We start from the raw sequence: 20,899 nt of genomic DNA, 5'->3' as shown, positions 1-20,899 counted from the left end.
TAAGTGGGGAATAGTAATGCAGTCGTGTAGTAAACAATTTTCATAGTTACGACATGTTTATGTAAATTAAGATTTGTGCGAGATTGTGATCTAATCAATTTATTTAAAAAATGGCTAATATTTTAGATAAACAGAAACAAAGATCGTAAGGTGTTGAGTGTTGAGCGTTTTTTTTAATGAAAAATATATTCTTATATAATTTTTTTATTAAAAAATTTACGTAAATGTAAATAAAATAGCCAACAATAATTTAGTAAATTGTTTAAGTATAATCACATAAATAAAGAAATATTAATTGCAATCGAACCTGGATTTTGTCTAATAATACGTATTTTATAATATATCTATAAATTTTAAATATATTTTACAGTTTTATAAATTAAGTACTGAATACATTTAGTCTTGAAGTCCAAATCATAAATTGGTTAAATAACAATATTACTACGTCTCTGAATTTCGGAGTGGGAATAAAACTCAGCAATAAAAAGTCACTCCGTGTTAGTAGATTCAGAGCCCTGAACAGTCTACTAACAAGGGGTTCCAGTGTATAAAAATATTTAATGAATTTTTTATCGATATCCTTTCTAGCATGCTTTGTTTTTAGAAATGGGTGTAGTCACAGAATGTCAAGTAGAACGATTATTCTGTTGAAAAGTTTGCAAATAGTATTGCAAATAGTATAAATATCAACAGTGAATTTGATGTATTACTTGGAAAAAAAAGATCATATTTTGTAAGAAATTATTTATTTTGTTACGTCCGGCGCAGAAAATTTCTTTTCTTTTCTGGCCGCCCGTGAAATTCTCCTCCCCCGTCGCGCCATTCGGGCAGCGTGCAAGGAGAGGAGGAAACAAAAGGAAGACTTAACATCTACCGGACAATCGTGCTGTGCGCATACGAAAAAATTAAAGACATTAAATTCATTTCGCGATCAGCTGATTGAGCGCGCGCGCTCGATCACGCGCGCGCCGCGGTCCGCACATCGTCCACGCGGCGCAAGCGTGACGCGCTCGCATGTTCAAAATCAATCTAGCATTATTAATACTATAATTTGATTGTAACGCGGATTAAAGAGATATCAGAAATAGGGATAAATCCTGGAGTCAAAATTTATTCACACAATTGCTATCAAAATAAAATTTTGAATAAAACGCATAAAAATCTAAACAACGATAAAGTATCAATTAAACAATAGATTAAATCAGTTAGACTCTTCTTTCTTTATTTAATGATAGTCAAATAAGAGTATGCTTCAAAATACAGTTCGCCTTTTTCCAGATCTTAATATTAATAAATGAAATCTTGCGATTTAGGCACGAACTTCATTCATGTTATTAATCACGCGGAAACGGCATGCGCTACGAAAAGCCTTATAAATCTCTATAAAGAAAAAAGGGCTGATTAATAACTCCGAAATTAATGAAGACAGAAACAAAAGAATATTGATAGCAAGTTAAAATAACGTACTACAGATAATTTCTTTAAATAATAGTATTAACAACTTCGGAAATAATTAACAAATTACTCCACCATTTACCACCCTAATTTCCCCGAATTTTACTATCCCCTCGCCACACCATCACCAAAATATATAAGCGAGCGAAATTTGGTAAAAATCGAATAGTCTTGATCAGATAAGTTTAACAGAAGCTTCTCTGGCCAAACAGATCACGCAGAAAGACTCTACAGCGAAATCTTATACACCATTGTAAGTATCACTGTAAGAAGGATCGAAATTATATTCAAATTCGGCAAGACTTTTGGAACTTCTCATTTCTTCTCCACTCACTATTTCACTCTCTCATCCTTCATTCACGGTACTGTGCTTGACTTGTCTGAGGCACACTACCACTACAATCCTTCTCTTTCCAAATCAGTATCGTACTTGACCTGTTGGAGGCACGTGTGTTGGAAACCCCGGAGGAAAGAAGAAAGGTAAGCTGAGGAAATAGAAGAGGGAGAGATGAGGCGAGGAGAGAGCGCGGGATGAGGAGGAGAGAGGGGAGAAGAGAGAGATAGAGAAGAGAGAGAGCGAGCGAGAGAGAGGAGACGCGAGAGAGGCAAGGAGCGAGAGAGAGAGAGAGAGACGAGACAGAGAGAGCAAGAGAGAGAGCGAGTAGCGAGCAGAGCGGACAGAGATCGCGGAGAGCGCGAGAGATGAGAGAGAGAGAGAGAGGCGCGAGAGAGAGAGCGCGGAGAGAGAGAGCGAGAGAGAGGAAGAGAAGCGCAGCCGCCGCGCGAGACGAGCGAGACGAGAGCGCGAGACAAGAGCGAGAGAGAGAGAGAGTCGCGCAAGAGAGCGAGAGATAGAGAGAGAGAGAGAGAGAGCGAGCGGAGAGGAGAGAGAGACGAGAGAGAGAGAGAGAGAGAGTGAGAGAGAGAGCGCGCGCAGAGCGAGCGAGAGAGAGACAGAGCGCGCGAGCGCGCAGAGAGAGCGAGAGAGGAGAAGAGAGAGAGAGACGAGAGAGGAGCGAGACGAGAGGCGGGCGCCTGAGCGCGCGAGAGCGAGCGCAGCAGCGCGCAGCGAGCGCGAGCGAGAGAGAGAGAGAGAGAGAGAGAGAGCGAGAGAGAGAGGAGAGAGAGAGAGAGAGGAGAGAGAGAAGAGGAGAGAAGGAGGAGAAAGAGAGAGAGAGTAGAGAGAGAAGAGAAGAGAGAGCGAGGAGAGAGAGAGAGAAGAGCGCGAGAGAGAGAGAGAGAGAGAGAGCGAGAGAGAGAGCGCGAGAGAGCGAGAGAGATAGCAGCCGAGAGAGAAGCGAGAGTAGCATAGGGTAGAGCGAGAGGAGAGCGAGAGAGAGAGAGAGAGAGAGATAGCGAGAGAGAGAAGCGAGAGAGAGACGAGAGCGTAGAGAGAGGAGAGAGCGAGAGAAGAGAGAGAGAGAGAGAGAGAGAGAGAGAGAGAGAGAGAGAGAGCGAGAGAGAGAGCAGAGAGATGAAGAGACAGAGAGAGTAGGGAGGAGCAGAAAGAGCGAAGAAGAAAAAGAGAGCAGAAAACAGAAAGACAACAACCCCCCACCCCCCCCCCCCCCCTCTCTCTCTCTCTCTCTCTCTCTCTCTCTCTCTCTCTCTTATCGCCATTTTTCGCCGGCACTGTGCGCAGTCGATCAAAGCAACATTACTGTTCACATCGCCCTATCTCCACGTTAACAACCTCGCCTCGCTTCGAAACTCTTACAATTAAAAATTATTAATAATAAAAATATCCATATACATACATTAAGATAACTTCTCATTCGCGATTCATTAACAAAAAAAAAAGGAATTACCATGGCTACCGCCTTTTTAGAAGAATCATGGGCTGTTATAAAGGTGGATGGAGGGCGTACCTGAAACGCCTTAAAAAGAAGTACTACAGCTTCGGGGAGTTTGACCCCTCAATCTTTGATCGAGCTCCATTGCCCGACGCCGCAAACGACTCATACGAGGACCCTCCCTCACCGGACCCTTTCGTGCTTTCCCCTCCCCCAAAAATCACAAAGCTTACCCAAAAACAACCCGCGAAACCGCGAACTACTGACGTAGCCCCGACAAGAATTCTGACGCGCCCCGTGCCAGTCCAGCGCCAAATAAGGCCGCCCTAGGCACCCGAGTCACTTACCTCGACTCCGAAGTGTCGGGTGATACAGAACAAGCCCCTTCGCGGGATCGTACAACTACTATTCCCTCCCCGGGATACTCTATATCCCATAAACCTCCTCCCGAAGAAAAAGGCTGGAAACAGTGTATGATAAAAAAATAGGACGTAATTCAACGAATAAAATGTATATAAAATAACTCAACTGCTCTCTACTTATTCCCTTTTGCAGCATCCATCCTCTAAACCTACTCCGGAAAAAAACGGACGTTACATATTTTATTAGTTATATTATTAATAATTATAATTTACATTAATAAAATATCTTTTCTACGAAATATAATTCTTTATTTTTATATATGAAAATAGTTGACATTTTTACTATTTGGAATAGTATTTCATACTAAACCTGCACAAAATAATTATTCTAATTATAAGTGACTCTGTACAATTATTGTAGGAGATATTTTTAAAGTGTATATTTAGGGAATTAAAATAAATCTTACAAGCTTAGACTTTCAGTTTGCGAATCGTTGCTCAGAGTTAATAGAATTATTAAATGATTTTTCTATTCTCCCGACTTGACTTTTTCTTAGAAGATTTGCTCGTCAAAAACTCGAAAATTCTCTTTCTCATATTTTATTTAAAAAAAAAAGACAAACGGAAAATACTCGCACACCGTTCATTGCCAAATTCTCGATACGCTCGCATACTCGTACATGTTACACTTCCTACATTATTATACAGCCGTTCCTACAAATAAAACATATCGGAAATATGACGATATCGCCGGCAGTAGAAAATACAATATGTTAATATTAAAATATATTTATATTTGTCCATTTTTTAAATTACTCGCTCATCGGATTTGTTAGTTACAAATTTTTTAAATAGTAAAAAATGTTTTTGAAGTGTTAACTATATTTTCCTCAAGAACTGAAAGTAATACTTTTTTTAAGAATTCGAATTTAGTGCAATAAAAGCAGAAAAACTGTTCTTTTCAAATAGTAGAAAAAAGTAAAATATTGCAAAATTATATAATTATTAATAGCGAATTTGGTCGCCTGCACTAGTATACATTGAGTGCAAATTTTTGTAGTGCAATGCGTTCGATAGATATCCTCTGTTTCTTTATTTTGGGCTTAATATTGCACTCGTACGATTTAATTAACACGAGTTCAGTGCCAGTGTAAGGCGACCGAATTTACTATAAGTTTAAGTACATCAACACCTTCTAATAAAAAACAAATAAAAAGTTATTTTAATAATTATATACCATATAATAACTATATAACTGTATTTTAATAAATGTAAATTATTTGTTGATTATTTTTTTCATTTTTCCATATGTACAAATATTACACACATGAACATATCTGTGTGTGTATTTTTATATAGATACTTTTAAATACCTACAATAATTTAATTAAAAAGTTACCTGTATGTTAAATGACAATAGGATTTCAGCGTTCCATTATGTAAAATTGTCACGATATCCATTGAAGGCCATTTATAAATTATTATAGGAGGTTTAATGCCATTCTCGCCAACGGCAATATGATCAAACATCGGATTTTTCTACAGAGAGAAAACAATATTATGAAAAATCATATTGAATATTTTTATATTAAAATTGTTATTTTTTCTTTAAGAAAATTCTATTAAAAATTAATGAAAAAATAATGTATATTTAGATTTTACTTGCATTTCTACTTTGTCAAAAATGTATATTTCCAAATAATTTAAAAATGTTGTGTTTACAAAAGAATAATGTTGTATTTTTGTTTAAAACTTGTTTTTTTGTTTTAAATCCACTTTTTAAAAAGCCGTGTTATTGATTTTGTTATCGCTTTAATTGATTGTTTGTGTCAAATTCATACTCTGTGATATGCTTCACATTATCGTCTGCTGCTGTCACGTTTGATAATCATCAAACTTTGACAGTGAACTTTTGACAATTTATGATTTTGTGTGTGTGTGTGTGTGTGTGTGTGTGTGTGTGTGTGTGTGTGTGTGTGTGTGTGTGTGTGCACTGGTGCGTAAGAGAAATGTCAAATCTCATCCGAAACATGGCCAAGCCCAAAATTTAACGCAACAGAAAGAAACGTTTGAGGGCTCAAATTAACCTTATTCTCATGTACTTTTATGTGCAACATAGCCTTTGTATCAAATTTCTGTATACTAGATTTTCTTTAAATTTATTATTCAGGGGCTTTCGAGATCTCTAATCTCATAATTCTGAATTTAGAATTTCGAAATTCAAAGCGTTAGACCAATTTGTATTGTGGCATTATATTCTGCAGTATTACAAGCGAAGTGTGCAGGAAGGTAAAATGTCGGAAGATTAGGAAGGCAAAGGGTCGAAACGAAAAGCGTCGTACGCCAAGTGACAAAAGATCATCTTTCATAGAATGGTAGTTTGTATTTGTATCACCGAGTTTTTTACATAATATACTGTTCTTATCATGTAGAAAGCTCTCTGCATTTACCAAGGTTGAGACTGTCTTCAATATTCCACATTTTACCTTTCTGCACAGTTTGTCTGTAATACTGCAGAATAATACCACAATACAAATCGATCTAGTTTTGAATTTCAAAACTCTAAGTTCATAATCGTGATCAGAGATTTCAAAAGCCCCCAAATAATAAATTTAAAGAAAATCTAGTGTATAGAAATTCGATGCAATGGCCACGTTGCATTCAAAAGTACATAAAAATATGATTAATTTAAGCCCTCAAACGTTTTTTTTGTTGCGTTAAATTTTGGGCGTGGCCATTTTTCGGATAAGGTTTGATATTATATGGACGCCATATTAACCGCCATATTGAATTTTTTAACAACGCCATATTGCATTCAAAAATACATGAAAATACGATTAATTTGAGCCCTCAAACGTTTCTTTTTGTTGCGTTAAATTTTGGGCACAGCTCTGTCGCAGTTGACGTGGAATGTCCCATATATATATGTTATATACATATTTATATGTATATGTAAGAAAGGCAATTAAAATATATGTGTTTATATGTGTGTATAAAGGTTTTTTTTAATTAGTTCTTTTTTTTATTTTGAGTGGTTGTTCATCGCTGTGCAATTTTTTTAAATCGAATTATTAAGATTTTAAGAAAAAATAGATTTTAAGAAAAACATTTTGATTTTCATCGCTTATTTCTTGTGAATAGATCAACGTACAGCTTTCTGCAAAATAATAATGGAAAATTAAAAGTTTGCACTTTCAAATGTTAAGTGATAAGTTGGGAAAAGCGCTTAGGCAAATTTGGCACAAAATTCCACAAGACATTATTGAGAAGTGCCTAAACATATAAGAACGTTTACAAGCAGTATGTTGCACCTTGTGGTGCAACAAATATATTTATCGGGTTTGTTCCTGCGCTGGGAGTGGAAACTCGCGGAAGGAGAGTGAATCAAGGCTGGATCCTCTGGAGATCACTGAGACACTCGTCACTATAAATTTTAAGAACATGTTTATTTCTTCTATGGTACATTGTAGTTCTTACACTTGTGGTCGATGAAGGTGCCGCGTCATATTACGCAAGAGGTGATTAGATACGGCGCGCGGCTTTGAGAGAGCGCGCTGTAGATTCGCTCGCTCGCGGTTAGCTTTGATTAAGTCCCGAACGATAGATACTCCTGCAATATAGTGTAATTTCGCGGAACGTACGTTTCGGCTCGATTGACTTGTGACTGTCCCGCGGTCCCCTAAATAGTGCCACGAGATCAGCATATTAGTGGGGGAATGGGCCCTTGACATGACCATATTTGGTCATAACCGCGCGTATTCGGCGCGCGGGAATATTCGCGAGCTTAACAACAATCGCCAAAACCTAAATATGCATTTCCGGTGGAAATGTGGCATGATTGTTGCTAAGCTGAGATTAGCTGGATTTGGCACGATGTCCGATGCGTTGACCGGTGCGATGGCCAGCCGGCAGCGCACGAGGCACGTGTCACTCGACACCTCGTAATAATATGCCTTCCTTGGCGAGCTCCGATAGTATCTTCTTATTTTAATATTTATTTTAATATTATTTTAAAATACGTTGTTAGTGCCATCATAAGTAATTGGGCAAAGAACATTAGTGTTTATTACTGAAGAGTAATCGTACTATAAACCTTCGTTTTAGCAATGTGATTGGACCTTTCGGTAAATATTTCGATTAGGGGAGCTTGCCCCTATGACCTTGACCTTGATAGTTTAATCCGATTAGAATAAAACCGATTCCTAGACCAAAGAGAAGAACCAATTATATTTAAAAAACGCGCAATGATGTAATTGTTTTGATCTATATATATGCATATATAACACATGAATATAAATATGTACAAGCAAAATTTAAAAATTTAATAATTTATAAATTTATACGATAACATAATTCGTATTACAAACATTTGAAAAATTACTTTAATTTGTCTGTAAAATTATTAAAAAATATTTAGATGTTATTAAATAATATTTTAAGAATCTTTATAATACTTATAAAATTCTTACAACGTTTAATAACATTTAAAACACATGTAACTCATGTTTTTAAAACATTTTTTAAATATTAGGACAGTAGTATTATTAAGTAATATTTAAAAAATATTTATTAAACGTTATGTCACAACGTTTAATAACATTTAATAAACATATTAATAAATGTTTTTAAAATATTTTAATAATATTAGAACAGTAATATTATTAAGTAATATTTTAAAAAATATTTGTTAAACGTTATGTTATATGTGCAAAACGTTATGTGCGCAAGTTGGAGCTGAGAACGTTCATTTTTAAATGTCGTCTGGCACTTTTTGAAAATTTCAACATATGGCAGTATTAATATGATGCCAAATTGAGACTATATGGGGGGGTCCCGTTTGCCTACGTTCCCGATTGCCTACTGCTTCGTTTGCACACACATTTTGCAGAAATTCACAATTGCCGATATTCCCGATTGCCCACGTCCCGATTGCCTACTGCTTCGTTTGCACACACAAAAATAATCAAGGTACAAAGTTACAAGGTACAAGTACACATTGCACACGTGATGCTATTGCACACGTGCACATTGCACACGTTATATTATTACACTCATACACATTGCACACGTGACGCTATTGCACACGTGCACATTGCACACGTTATATTATTACGTTCACACACATTGCACACGTGACGCTATTGCACACGTGCACATTGCACACGTGATATAATTACGCGCATACACATTGCACACGTGACGTTATTGCACACATACACATTGCACACATGACAATTACCACATGGATTTGCGACTTTCCATGCACCCCTACCGACGGGGTGGGTGCGGGAGGGGAAGCGAAGCCTTCCCTTGCACCCCCCCCCCGCGCGCGCGCGCGCGCGCGCGCGCGTGTGTGTGTGTGTGTGTGTGTGTGTGTGTGTGTGTGTGTGTGCGCCGCGTCCACGCTTCGTACTGTTCCACATGGGTTGTGCAATAGCGTCACGTGTGCAATGTGTATAAGCGTAATAATATAACGTGTGCAATGTGCACGTATGCAATAGCGTCACGTGTGCAATGTGTATAAGCGTAATAATATCATGTGTGCAATGTGCACGTGTGCAATATCGTCACGTGTGCAATATGTATGAGCGTAATAATATAACGTGTGCAATGTGCACGTGTGCAATAGCGTCACGTATGCAATGTGTATGAGTGTAATAATATAACGTGTGCAATGTGCACGTGTGCAATAGCGTCACGTGTGCAATGTGTATGAGCGTAATAATATAACGTGTGCAATGTGTATTTTGTACCTTGATTATTTTCGTGTGTGCAAACGAAGCACTAGGCAATCGGGACGTGGGCAATCGGGAATGTCGGCAATCGGAAATTTCTGCATAATTCGTGTGCAAACGAAGCAGTAAACAATCGGGAACGTAGGCAAACGGAACCCTCTCGACTATATTCTCTCATTTATGAACACAACATTCAAAATGCCAGAACACGCTATATAGGCTTCAAAGTGGGTATTTAAGGGTTTTCAGGGCTACAGATATAAAGTCTAAAACATACAATTCAAAATGGTAATGACAATATGGCGTTATATTAGGAATCACTGATTTGCCCGTAGAATATTCAAACAAGATATAAAAAAATTATACTTTAACTAAAAATGGATACTTAGGGATTTTTAGAGTCGCTGATTACGAATATAAAGTCGAAAAAATAAAATTCTAAATCGTAGTAACAATATGGCGCCATATTGGGACTGAAATTATTGATTTATCCGCAGAATATTCGATCAAGATATTAGAAAATAATATTTTAATTAATAATGAATATCTAGAAGTTTTTAGGGTCGTAATTTTCGAATTTTAGGTCATTTTCAAAGTTTAGAACGTTCTAAAGGACTTTTGGGACTAATCTTTTTAAAGAAATGTCGAACAAAAGCAATTTTTTATTAATTGGAAGAAATCTTGGGATTTAGTTTTTCTTTATAGTTTTGAGGATGCTAAGTTTAAATATGATAATCTAATCTATTAAAAACATGCATTTACACATACACAGATATACAAAGGCACATAAATGCAATAAAATAGTTTGTTTAATTCTTCAAATCTTTCTGATGCATATTATTTATATTCCAGTTAAATGTAGTATAATAGCAAATTAGCAGCAACTATCCGCATTAAATTTCTGGTAAGTCTACGATATAACTAGGGTGACCAACCGTCCCAAATTTTATGGAATATCCCGATTTTTTACTTTCATTAGAGCTGTTCCGAAAAAACCTTACGCGGAACGCTATTTGTCCAGATTTATCATAATGTAAAGCGTAAATCAAATTTTTGCACCTAAAAAACACGATCTCCATAACTGCGTTCAGTAGAGAGAACTCAGTGAACATTTGATTTTTTAATATGAGTGGAGTGTGTATTTTCGCTTTGTAATAATGTCTGGAACAATTAAAGAATTTCAATATGTCGCAAAAAATAAAGATATGCTTAAAAATTCTAAGTTACAAAAAATATAATTTCAAGCTTTGAAAAATACACAGTTTTTATTACTTACTTTAATTAAAAAGACTTATTTTTAATTCTTACACAGAAAAAATGAATCTTTATTGCAAGTAAATTTTTATTCTTAAATGTTATATGTTTTGATATAAGTATGAAATGCTATCATCAACTAGAAATATTTATTTACATCGATATAAATAGGTTTATGTAAAGTATATTTTATTTTTAAGATGGTATTCTTTGTTCTAAAATCGTATATGATTAAAACAAAAACTTAGATACATAATTAGAAAGCTCATTTTGGATTAAAGATAACATGCTTAAATATTGGGTTAGTAACTAAGCTTGTGTGGAGTATATTTTATTTTTAAGATGGTATTCTTTTCACCACCCATCGCTACGTAGCGTGTTATTTCCTAAATAAAATGCCCTTTTTCATAAATAAAAAAGGTCCACCAAGAGCGTGAAGGAAGTAAGATTCGCCATTGACATATAACATTGGCTAATTAAAGTCAATCTATAAAAAAGATGCAGAAAAATGAGAAGGATGGAATTGTGTAAAACTTTTATTTTAGAAAAATTACATGTTTAAAATAAATTAAATTTATTTTGGATAAAAAGTGCCTTTTTTATGCAATATATAAGTTTATTGAACCTATTCAACGATGTTTTATGACTTTATAATGTTATTTTCAAATCAGAATTATTTGTTGTAGCTCTATTTTACTATCAATTGAAAAAAATTGATTAAATTAACATTAACATAAGCAAAGTTGTGCAATTTTGTCAAAATTATGTACTACAAATTCGCACCTGTGTGCAATTAAAAGGTGGCCAAAGATGTGTACAATATTGAAAGAGTAATGATAACTTTTACAAATAATGAAAAATATATGGCATTACCAATTTTCAATCATTTCATGAACTAAAATTTTAATTTTCCGTGTCAATTCTCCGTCACTTCGATAAAGCTTGTCAAAGTGGAAATAAAGCGCAGTTTAATGTATTTCTATTGACTTAAATTTAGTTTTACGTCAATAGGTGTAAATTAATATCTCAAAGAAAACTAGACCCCTATGTTATAATAGATAAATAAAAAATACCGTTACGTGTCCGATTCCACTACCCGTGTATCCTCTTCTAAACCACAGCTTTTTTGTCACAGTGTTAAAGAAATGTAGAATGTTACCAGAAGCAAAAACCACAACATTCGGCTCTACCACACAAAGATTAAAGTATCTCTGACAATCGTATGAAAAAGAGTGACTGATAATTGATATTATTTAAGGAACATATATATACATATGTGTGTGTGTGTTTAATTAGATTACACTGAGATTACAATCTAAGTTTATTCATTAAATCTTGGTGAAAAAATTAATTTCTTATAATATTTAAAAAAATTTTTTATATTTTACATTATGAAAATTTCTGAGAAAGTACTTTAAACCATTAAAACACTTAAACAATAAAAATACATGAGCAATTAAAATGCGTAATTAAAATTATTTGCTTAAAACTAAAAAAACATATTTGATACTACTAATTTTTTATTTGCTACTTTAAATACTTATTAAGAATTAATTAAACTCATTCAAACAATTTAAGAATTTAAAAACATACATAGGAATTATCTGAAACTTAATGCATCAAAGAGATTCCTCAGTTTTTACATATAATATATAAGATAATCTATATTTTATATTATAAATATAAACTATAGGTTATCTTATATATTATATTATGGATTATAAGTTATAAACTTTATAACATATAATTCATAATCTGTAATTTTTCAACTTATAATAAATTTTTTAGAATTAAGATTTAATATATTTAATATGTAAAAATTCCTGATTTTTTTAAATTTCTTGTTTGTATAGTTTTTTATAAATAACTTTACAAAATAATTAAAATAATCTTGTGACAAAACGTTCTAAGTAATTTAATTGCAAATAAACTAAAAAATTTTTGTGAAATTATATTCGCAAGAAACAATAGAGATTATAAAGCATTTTGTTTTCATTAAAAAGATGAAGTTTTATCATATCATTTTTGTGTAAAAGTATGAAATGTCCTTAAATTAAATATTAATTTTTTAAACTCTAATGTCATGTAGCGAAGATATGGTAATATTGCTCGTTATTATTTTTAAATCATTTAAATCATCAATATAAAAAATTCTTTTTTAGTTTTTTTCACATCAATATTTATAAGTACAGAAGCTTTTGTCATTTTTAAGATAATAAATAATTTTCGTAAAATTTAAGGGTGATATAGATAATAATTTGTTATTATAAAAATATTTTATAATAATTATTATCTATATTACTTAAATTTTACAAAAATTATTTATTATCTTAAAAATGACAAAAGCTTCTGTAATTTGTTATTATAAAAATATTTTATAATAATTATTATCTATATTACTTAAATTTTACAAAAATTATTTATTATCTTGAAAATGACAAAAATTTCTGTAAAAGATATATAATATGTTTGATAACAGATGTAAAAAGATTTTAAGAAGTCAAGGTATTCTTTATAAATAATAAAATAAAAAGAATAAAAAATTGCAGTTAAAAGGCTACATGGTAGAAGGGATTCAATGCTTCGAACCTATTACGAAAAATAAATACAGTGCTGAATACTGCAGAACAGATACAATTTCGCATATATATATGAAACTTAAGTGTTCATTAATTGTGATTTTTCCTCTTATGCAAAAGAAATTTTGTCAATTATTTGTAAAAAATCTTTTTAATCAAGATAACGTCTCTTTAAAATATTTTGATAAATTGTCGCTCTTTTATTTAGTTATTGTAAAAAATTTATTATAATTATAGAAGCAACAGGAGTTAAAAAATCAAAATAATTGTAAAAAATAATATGTGAGAAGTATTGGAGACACATTTGATGCATAATATACATCAAATGTGTTTCTTACAAAATAAAGTACATTTCAGTCTTTCTTATATGTATTTCATAAATTTTTAATAAATAATTTAAAAATAGATCATATATAGATATTTACATTTTGTTTTTCAAATTTATCAATAATTTCCCTAAAAAATTTTTTGTTTTGATACATTTCTAAATAATTCAATTTTTGCTGATTATTCCCGTAGGAAAAAATTATGCAAAAATTACTGCACAAAAAATTGCATATTTTTATGTATAAATTTCTGTATGAGTTTTTACAGATTTTTGTACAAGTTTTTTTTCACCTTTAGAAAACATTACATAAAATTCTGTAAAATATTCTATAGAAAAATTCTGAAAGCGAAAACTTTGTACAAAAATCTATAAAAACTGCAGAAATTTATGCACAAAAATATGCAATTTTCTGTGCAGTAATTTTTGCATAATTTTTTCCTACAGGTTTTGCTATTTTTTTTCTTAAATACATCTTTAAAATAAAAATTCTTAAACGACTTTTTTTCTATTAAAAAAAAGACACAAATAGATAAAGTTAGTTTTTTTTTCTTCATTCATGTTCTAAGCTAAAAATAAAATATTCAATTTAACAGTAAATATCAAAATAACTATGCAATGTTTTTTTACTACAACGTTATAACAGATATTTCATAACTCTTTTTAGATTTTTAAAATATTTTAAAATAGAAAAAAATAACGTTAAAGCCACATAATAGATCCATGAACGTATTACAATCAGGTGTTTAAAAAAAACTGTGTGTCAAAAAACGTATCAAGATTAGGGTTAAATAATCTTATAAAAAGTGCCTAAAACACGTGAATATTTAAACATTTATAATTGGAAAACAAAGCTGTACACAAATTTATCAATAATAATTTTGTTTTTCTCAATTTTTCTCAATTTCAATCTTATATTATTATTATGTATATACCCAGCAAACACAAAGTTACATGTAACGTGCCTGTTAGTTATAATTTCTCACTCAACAATGTAATTGTAATATAACACACGTGTTATATTACAATTACATTGTTGAGTGGGAAATTATAACTAACAGGCACGTTACATGTAACTTTGTGTTTGCTGGGTACCCACCAAACACCAAGTTACATATAACGTGCCTGTAACACGTGTGTTATATTACAATTATATTATTGAGTGGGAAATTACAACTAACAAGCACGTTACATGTAATTTTGTGTTTGCTGGGTATATATATATTTTCTTTCATCCGTTGCCGAACATCATGTATATAAGTGACAATTTAGATAACTTCTCTTCACTTTTTAAAAGCCTCCTAAATCTAAAGAAATCTAACTTTGAAGTATAACGTCGTATGCATATATCTGTGTAAATTGGATAATAATATAAATAATATATATGCGTTTTTAAAATTTTTGGAGATGATTTGTTTAGATAAGCAATATTTTACAAAAAATTTGTGTATTCAATTTTCCAATGCACTAGTAAACATTTACATAGCTTCAAAAGAGTAAGGGAGGAATCTAAAGATTTTAGATATATTCAGCAGATAAAGCAAATAAGTAAGCATTTAATAATATGCTTTGTTTTTTAAATGTACATATTTACAATTATATAATAAAAAAAGGATACTGAAACTGTAAAATGTTAATGGGCACGGTTCCATTCGGCGCGCGACTCGCTTCTGATATGTATTTATTCGAATCGTAAATTCTCTCGTGCATTCTGTCACCGTATTTTCTTGTTTCTTCTTCGTCATGAGACTCCCGCACGTGTTCTCGCGACTTATTCATTTTATTATGTCAATAGATATTTTAGTTCAGCAAAAATACACCATAGAAATCTGATTTGCCAATGCATAACAACGCATGCAACTAAGAAGTCATGAAAGTAATGCATGCAACTAAGAAGTCATGAAAGGATAACAAGAGTTACCATAGATACGTGTTGCTAAGGGCTGCCGCACATACTTTCCGTAACGATAGAATGTACTGCCAGTTCTACAATACGTCTGTCGTGTACGTTTGTCGGAGTCGAATGCCGAACGCATGCACAGTCCCACCAAACACCAAGTTACATGTAACGTACCTGTTAGTTGTAATTTCCCACTCAACAATGTAATTGTAATATAACACGTGTGTTATATTGCAATTATGTTATTGAGTGGGAAATTACAACTAACAAGCACGTTACATGTAACTTTGTGTTTGCTGGGGTGGAATGTCGGCTGTCGCAAAAGTTATCGCATGTCGGCTGTTGGTGTCGCAACGAAAGATGGTCATGTCCCATCTTTCCCCGACTAACGACTAAAACAATTTTGACAGTTTAAAGCGCATATAGTCGCGTCACATTCAATAACTGCCTCTCCTACGTATATTTTTATATTAGAACATAAAAACCTTAATTACATAATAGTCAACGTATTACACAATATAAAGTATAAATGCATATATATAACAAAAGTAGCATATATATACGTATGTGCGTACGTACATTTTTATTGTTACAAATGCGAATATAGATTAATATAAAGCAAAATATTTTTTTAATATTTAAAACTGCAAATGCAATATAACAAAATATATAATATTAAGAAAGAAGTATAAAATATAAATTGCAATAACTATTTGCATAATTATATTATTTACACTATATGCACATAGCACACTCTGATAATAAAGATAATATAATTATATAATTTAATTTAATGAGTTTGAAAATAGATTTATACGAATATATATATAATATATATATATATATATATATATATATATATATATATATATACACATTTTGCAGACGACACGGGCGAATAAGTTTAATATCAGTGTTGATAGACGGACCGGTTGTTCTCGTGCAGGCGCATCATATGAGGCTTTAGTAAAATATTCATCCATTAGTATATCCATTAGTGATAGGAAGGCGATCTTTGGTCCCCATACAATTTTTTTGCAAATTTATAAAAACACTTTTTATATATTTAACACGCACGCATATATTTGCATATCGTTTGCATGTATATTTGCGTATATACAGGGTGTTAATAAACCTTCGCATAATATTTATACCATCGTGTTGCCCACGAAAATCGAAGATGAAAAGCTCTCTAAATTTTTTTGATTCCATGCGTACAGTTCTTATAATTATTGTCGGAAAATATTTAAATATTGCCAATGTACGCACGGCTATAACGGAAACACGAACGCGGTGGGAAACAAGACGATCGTCGCTCGTCGCAAGGCGAGAAGAGCGCAAACAAAATTCATTGCTATCCGCAACTCTGTTCGTAACGGTCAGTGATAGGGACTAAGGATGATCGACGATATATAGCTTATAACTAAAATTTACACATAGACTTTTAAACTGTACTACATTGCAAAGTTAAAAAAAAATTAAAAGTTGATTGAAAACTTTCAGAGAATTATTTCATAGTATTTTTATTGATTCATTGAGTCTCTCCTAAACCGTATTCAGTTGGATAACTCAACAATATCACGAATATTGTACACTGACAAATGTACATTTCAAAAAAATGGAATGTTCAATTTCCACAATTATCATATCTATTCCCATGATAATCCACTGCTGACTTGGGAAGGATCATCTCAACATAAGTTTTCGGTCAATGTATGGGCCAGCATGATTGGAGAAACTTTGGTGAGTTGATTGATAGAGTTTTACTGTTCTCTTTCTACAATTTGACAATTTATTCAAATTACAATAATAATAAACTTTGTATTTTCGCAAAATTTCTTAAATATAAAAAAAGAAACATTGAAAAAAGAAACGTTTTACTTTAATCTTTCAACACTTTAAAAAATTGATTTTACATTTTTCATCAATTGACATTTTTTAAATAAGCCGCATGTCTATGTTTCTTTTTCTGAATTTTGCTGAATTAAAAATATCTTAGTATAACATATTTATATTTAGAAAATTTATCTTATAATTTCCATATTTTTTATAATTTAAAATTATTCGACATTATTTAAATTACTTTAAAATTATTAAAATTATTAATAACTATAAAATTACTCAAAAACATCTTTTTATTCTTTCAGATAGGACCTGTGTTCTTACCAAAACGTTTAAATGCACAGACCTATCTCGATTTTCTGAGATATGAGTTGCCTGACTTGTTGGCACCTCCTAATATTGAATTAGAAGATTTGCCCCTAAACAGGAGACGTATTATTTACATGCATGATGGTGCACCTGCTCATACAGCAAGTAATGCGATTTGCTAGAAAATTTTGCTAAATACAAACAAATATTTTTTTTAATAGTGCTAAGAAAATATTTTATAAAAAATGAATAATATTTATTTCAAACAAGAGTAACATTTTCTAAATTATAGAAACTAAATAGTACTTGTTTTAAATAAATATTATTAATTTTCTACAAACTATTTTCTTGGCACTATTCAAAGAAATATTTATTTGAATCTAGTTTTTTTTTCAGTGTAAAAATAATTATATTTTACTACATAAATTCTTTTGTTAATTGTTGAATTAGGGATTATCCGGAATTATTTAAACGAAGTATATCGCAATAATTGGAATGGCACAAACGGTCCCATTTGTTGGCCACCTCGTTCACCCGATCACAATCCGTGCGACTTTTTTCTGTGGGGATGTGTAAAGGGGAATGTTTATTTTGAAAGAATTGAAACGCGGAATGATCTAGAAGAAGCTATCGAAGTGGCTTTCGCAAGTATCGATCCAGATATGATTCGAAGGGCAACAGAAAGTGTATCACGTAGAGCACAAAAGTGTTTAGATGTGGGAGGTGGTCACTTTGAGCATATACCATAAAATTGTTTTTCATACAATTATTCGTTAATAAAATTATTGTTATATTTGTTAATAAAATTATTGTTTCATTATACCTTTTCATTATCTAACTTTGAAGAAACGTTGACTTTATTTTGTACTCACTGATAAAATAAATCATAATTATTGACGTTAAACTTTATTGTAACTTCTTCATTATTTCGTTAATCATACTTGCCCTTCACTTATGTTAGTAAGATAGTATTACTTTATGAACTCCAAATTATTTTACTCGTTTAGATTGATAAATAATCAATGAATAACATTGGCATTCAAATTTAGTCGTTCATTCTTTCAAGTATTATATTATTATACACTTTGAAAAATATCATTTAAAACTTTCCATATACTACAATAAAATGACAATGTACTTTAATTATTTTCATGATACAGAAGCTAACTACAATTCTAGCCATAAAAACCAAATATATATGAGTCACGTCAAGAAATTAAACTAAAATATTCGTTATTTAATATTACATACACGACAATCCTGATAAGGGAAAAAGGAATTATGTTGCCATACCAAAACTTTTTACACATTATTGGCAATTGTATTGTCACAAATCGTAAACGTACACAAAACGTAATATTTATAAAATGAAAGTAGACATTTTCACGGACGCCGGACTTCACAATTTGTGGAATTTATTCCAACGTGCAAAATTTCCAAAACGAATAGAGAACAATTAATTGTTCACGAATTATTCGCTTTTATTTATTTAAAATTCAAGTATATCAATGAAATTAATATGACATATTCTTTGGAAACTGTTAAATGGTCTGCAAGTACAAAATATATGGCCAAAAATATTAACCTTACATATTTAATCAATAAAGTTGAAAAATTGCGAAAAAAAATCAGAAGCGGTAAACTTTTAATAAATTATTCCCTTTTATTGATTTAAAATTCTAGATTATTATTGAAAATATTATGGCGCATCTTCTGAAAGCTGTAAAGTGGCCTGCTAGTATAAAGAGAGTAATAAAAAACATTAATTTTACATAGAGTTCTGATAAGTTTGTAAAATTACGAGAGAGCATAAGCTGTGGTGGATTTTCAACGAATTTTTCGCCTTCATTAATTTAAAATTTAAGTATATCAATAAAAATACTATGAAATAATTCTCTGAAAGCTTTCAATCAACTTTTAATTTTTTTTAACTTTGCAATTTATGTAGTACAGTTTAAAAGTCTATGTGTAAATTTTAGTTATAAGCTATCGTCGACCATCCTTAGTCCCTATCGCTGACCGTTACGAACAGAGTTGTGGATAGCAATGAATTTTGTTTGCGCTCTTCTCGCCTTGCGACGAGCGACGATCGTCTTGTTTCCCACCGCGTTTGTGTTTCCGTTATAGCCGTGCGTAAATTGGCAATATTTCAATATTTTCCGACAATAATTATAAGAACTGTACGCATGGAATCGAAAAAATTTAGAGAGAGATTTTCGTCTTCGATTTTCGTGGGCAACACGATGGTATAAATATTATGCAAAGGTTTATTAACACCCTGTATATAAAATGTATATAATACACACACACACGCACGCACGCACGCACGCACGCACGCACGCACGCACGCACGCACGCACGCACGCACGCACGCACGCACGCACGCACGCACGCACGCACGCACGCACGCACGCACGCACGCACGCACGCACGCACGCACGCACGCACGCACGCACGCACGCACGCACGCACGCACGCACGCACGCACGCACGCACGCACGCACGCACGCACGCACGCACGCACGCACGCACGCACGCACGCACGCCACGCACGCACGCACGCACGCACGCACGCACGCACGCACGCCGCACGCACGCACGCACGCACGCACGCACGCACGCACGCACGCACGCACGCACGCACGCACGCACGCACGCACGCACGCACGCACGCACGCACGCACGCACACACACACACACACACACACACATATATGGTAAATGCTTATAATAAAGATCATTTTATGGTACACAACTAACTGTATATAAAGATCTCCATTTTGGTTACAGCAACCATGTCATAAGTGCTATTTGCAATTATGGTTACAAATACAACACATTTTTCTATCAATGCACACAATTATTTAAATTATTATTAAATATTATTAAATACTATTATTTATTAATATTACATATTGAGAACTGGAAAATTTAGAGTCGGAACCGGAATTGAAAAAATTCGTAGTTTAAACAATTTTCGGTTTTTTTTATTTGTCAAAAAATAGAACCCGTTACACTAAAGTTGAAACCGTAACAGTTTTCGAATATTTTACTAAATCGTAACTGAAACCGAACCATAATAACTTTATTTCGGACCGGGTCCCTGATTGGGATAAATAAAATTCTGTCGTTGACGCTCTTTATCTACACATGTTTGTTTCATTATCCTTATTTAAACGCGTTTCTTGTATCATAATATCTAATGTGGGTAGGTTCGGTAGCTAATGTACTCTACTCCCCACTTGAGATGTTCCACCGCGTGGAGCTTTTTGGTCGCCCTGAAAAGGGCGGTTTATCTGGCGTCCTTATAAGGACGGTTGTCCCGCGTTGATCGATGCTACGAAC

General features: G+C 32.8%; 1 protein-coding gene across 1 annotated transcript in view; it reads right to left on the bottom strand.

The window, feature by feature from the left end:
* LOC105836037 (cilia- and flagella-associated protein 44) overlaps positions 1-20,899 on the bottom strand; it is a 247,572-nt gene that overhangs the window by 214,813 nt on the left and 11,860 nt on the right. The window contains exon 2 of the mRNA XM_036295384.1: positions 5,010-5,149. Within this exon, the coding sequence (XP_036151277.1) occupies positions 5,010-5,140 (131 nt within the window). The 5' untranslated portion in view covers positions 5,141-5,149. The remainder of the gene's footprint in view (positions 1-5,009; positions 5,150-20,899) is intronic.

This window comes from Monomorium pharaonis, chromosome 1 (assembly GCF_013373865.1).
Source record: "Monomorium pharaonis isolate MP-MQ-018 chromosome 1, ASM1337386v2, whole genome shotgun sequence".
NCBI lineage: Eukaryota > Metazoa > Arthropoda > Insecta > Hymenoptera > Formicidae > Monomorium > Monomorium pharaonis.
Note: the sequence above shows the minus strand (reverse complement) of the source record. Positions and strands in the feature narration are given on the sequence as shown.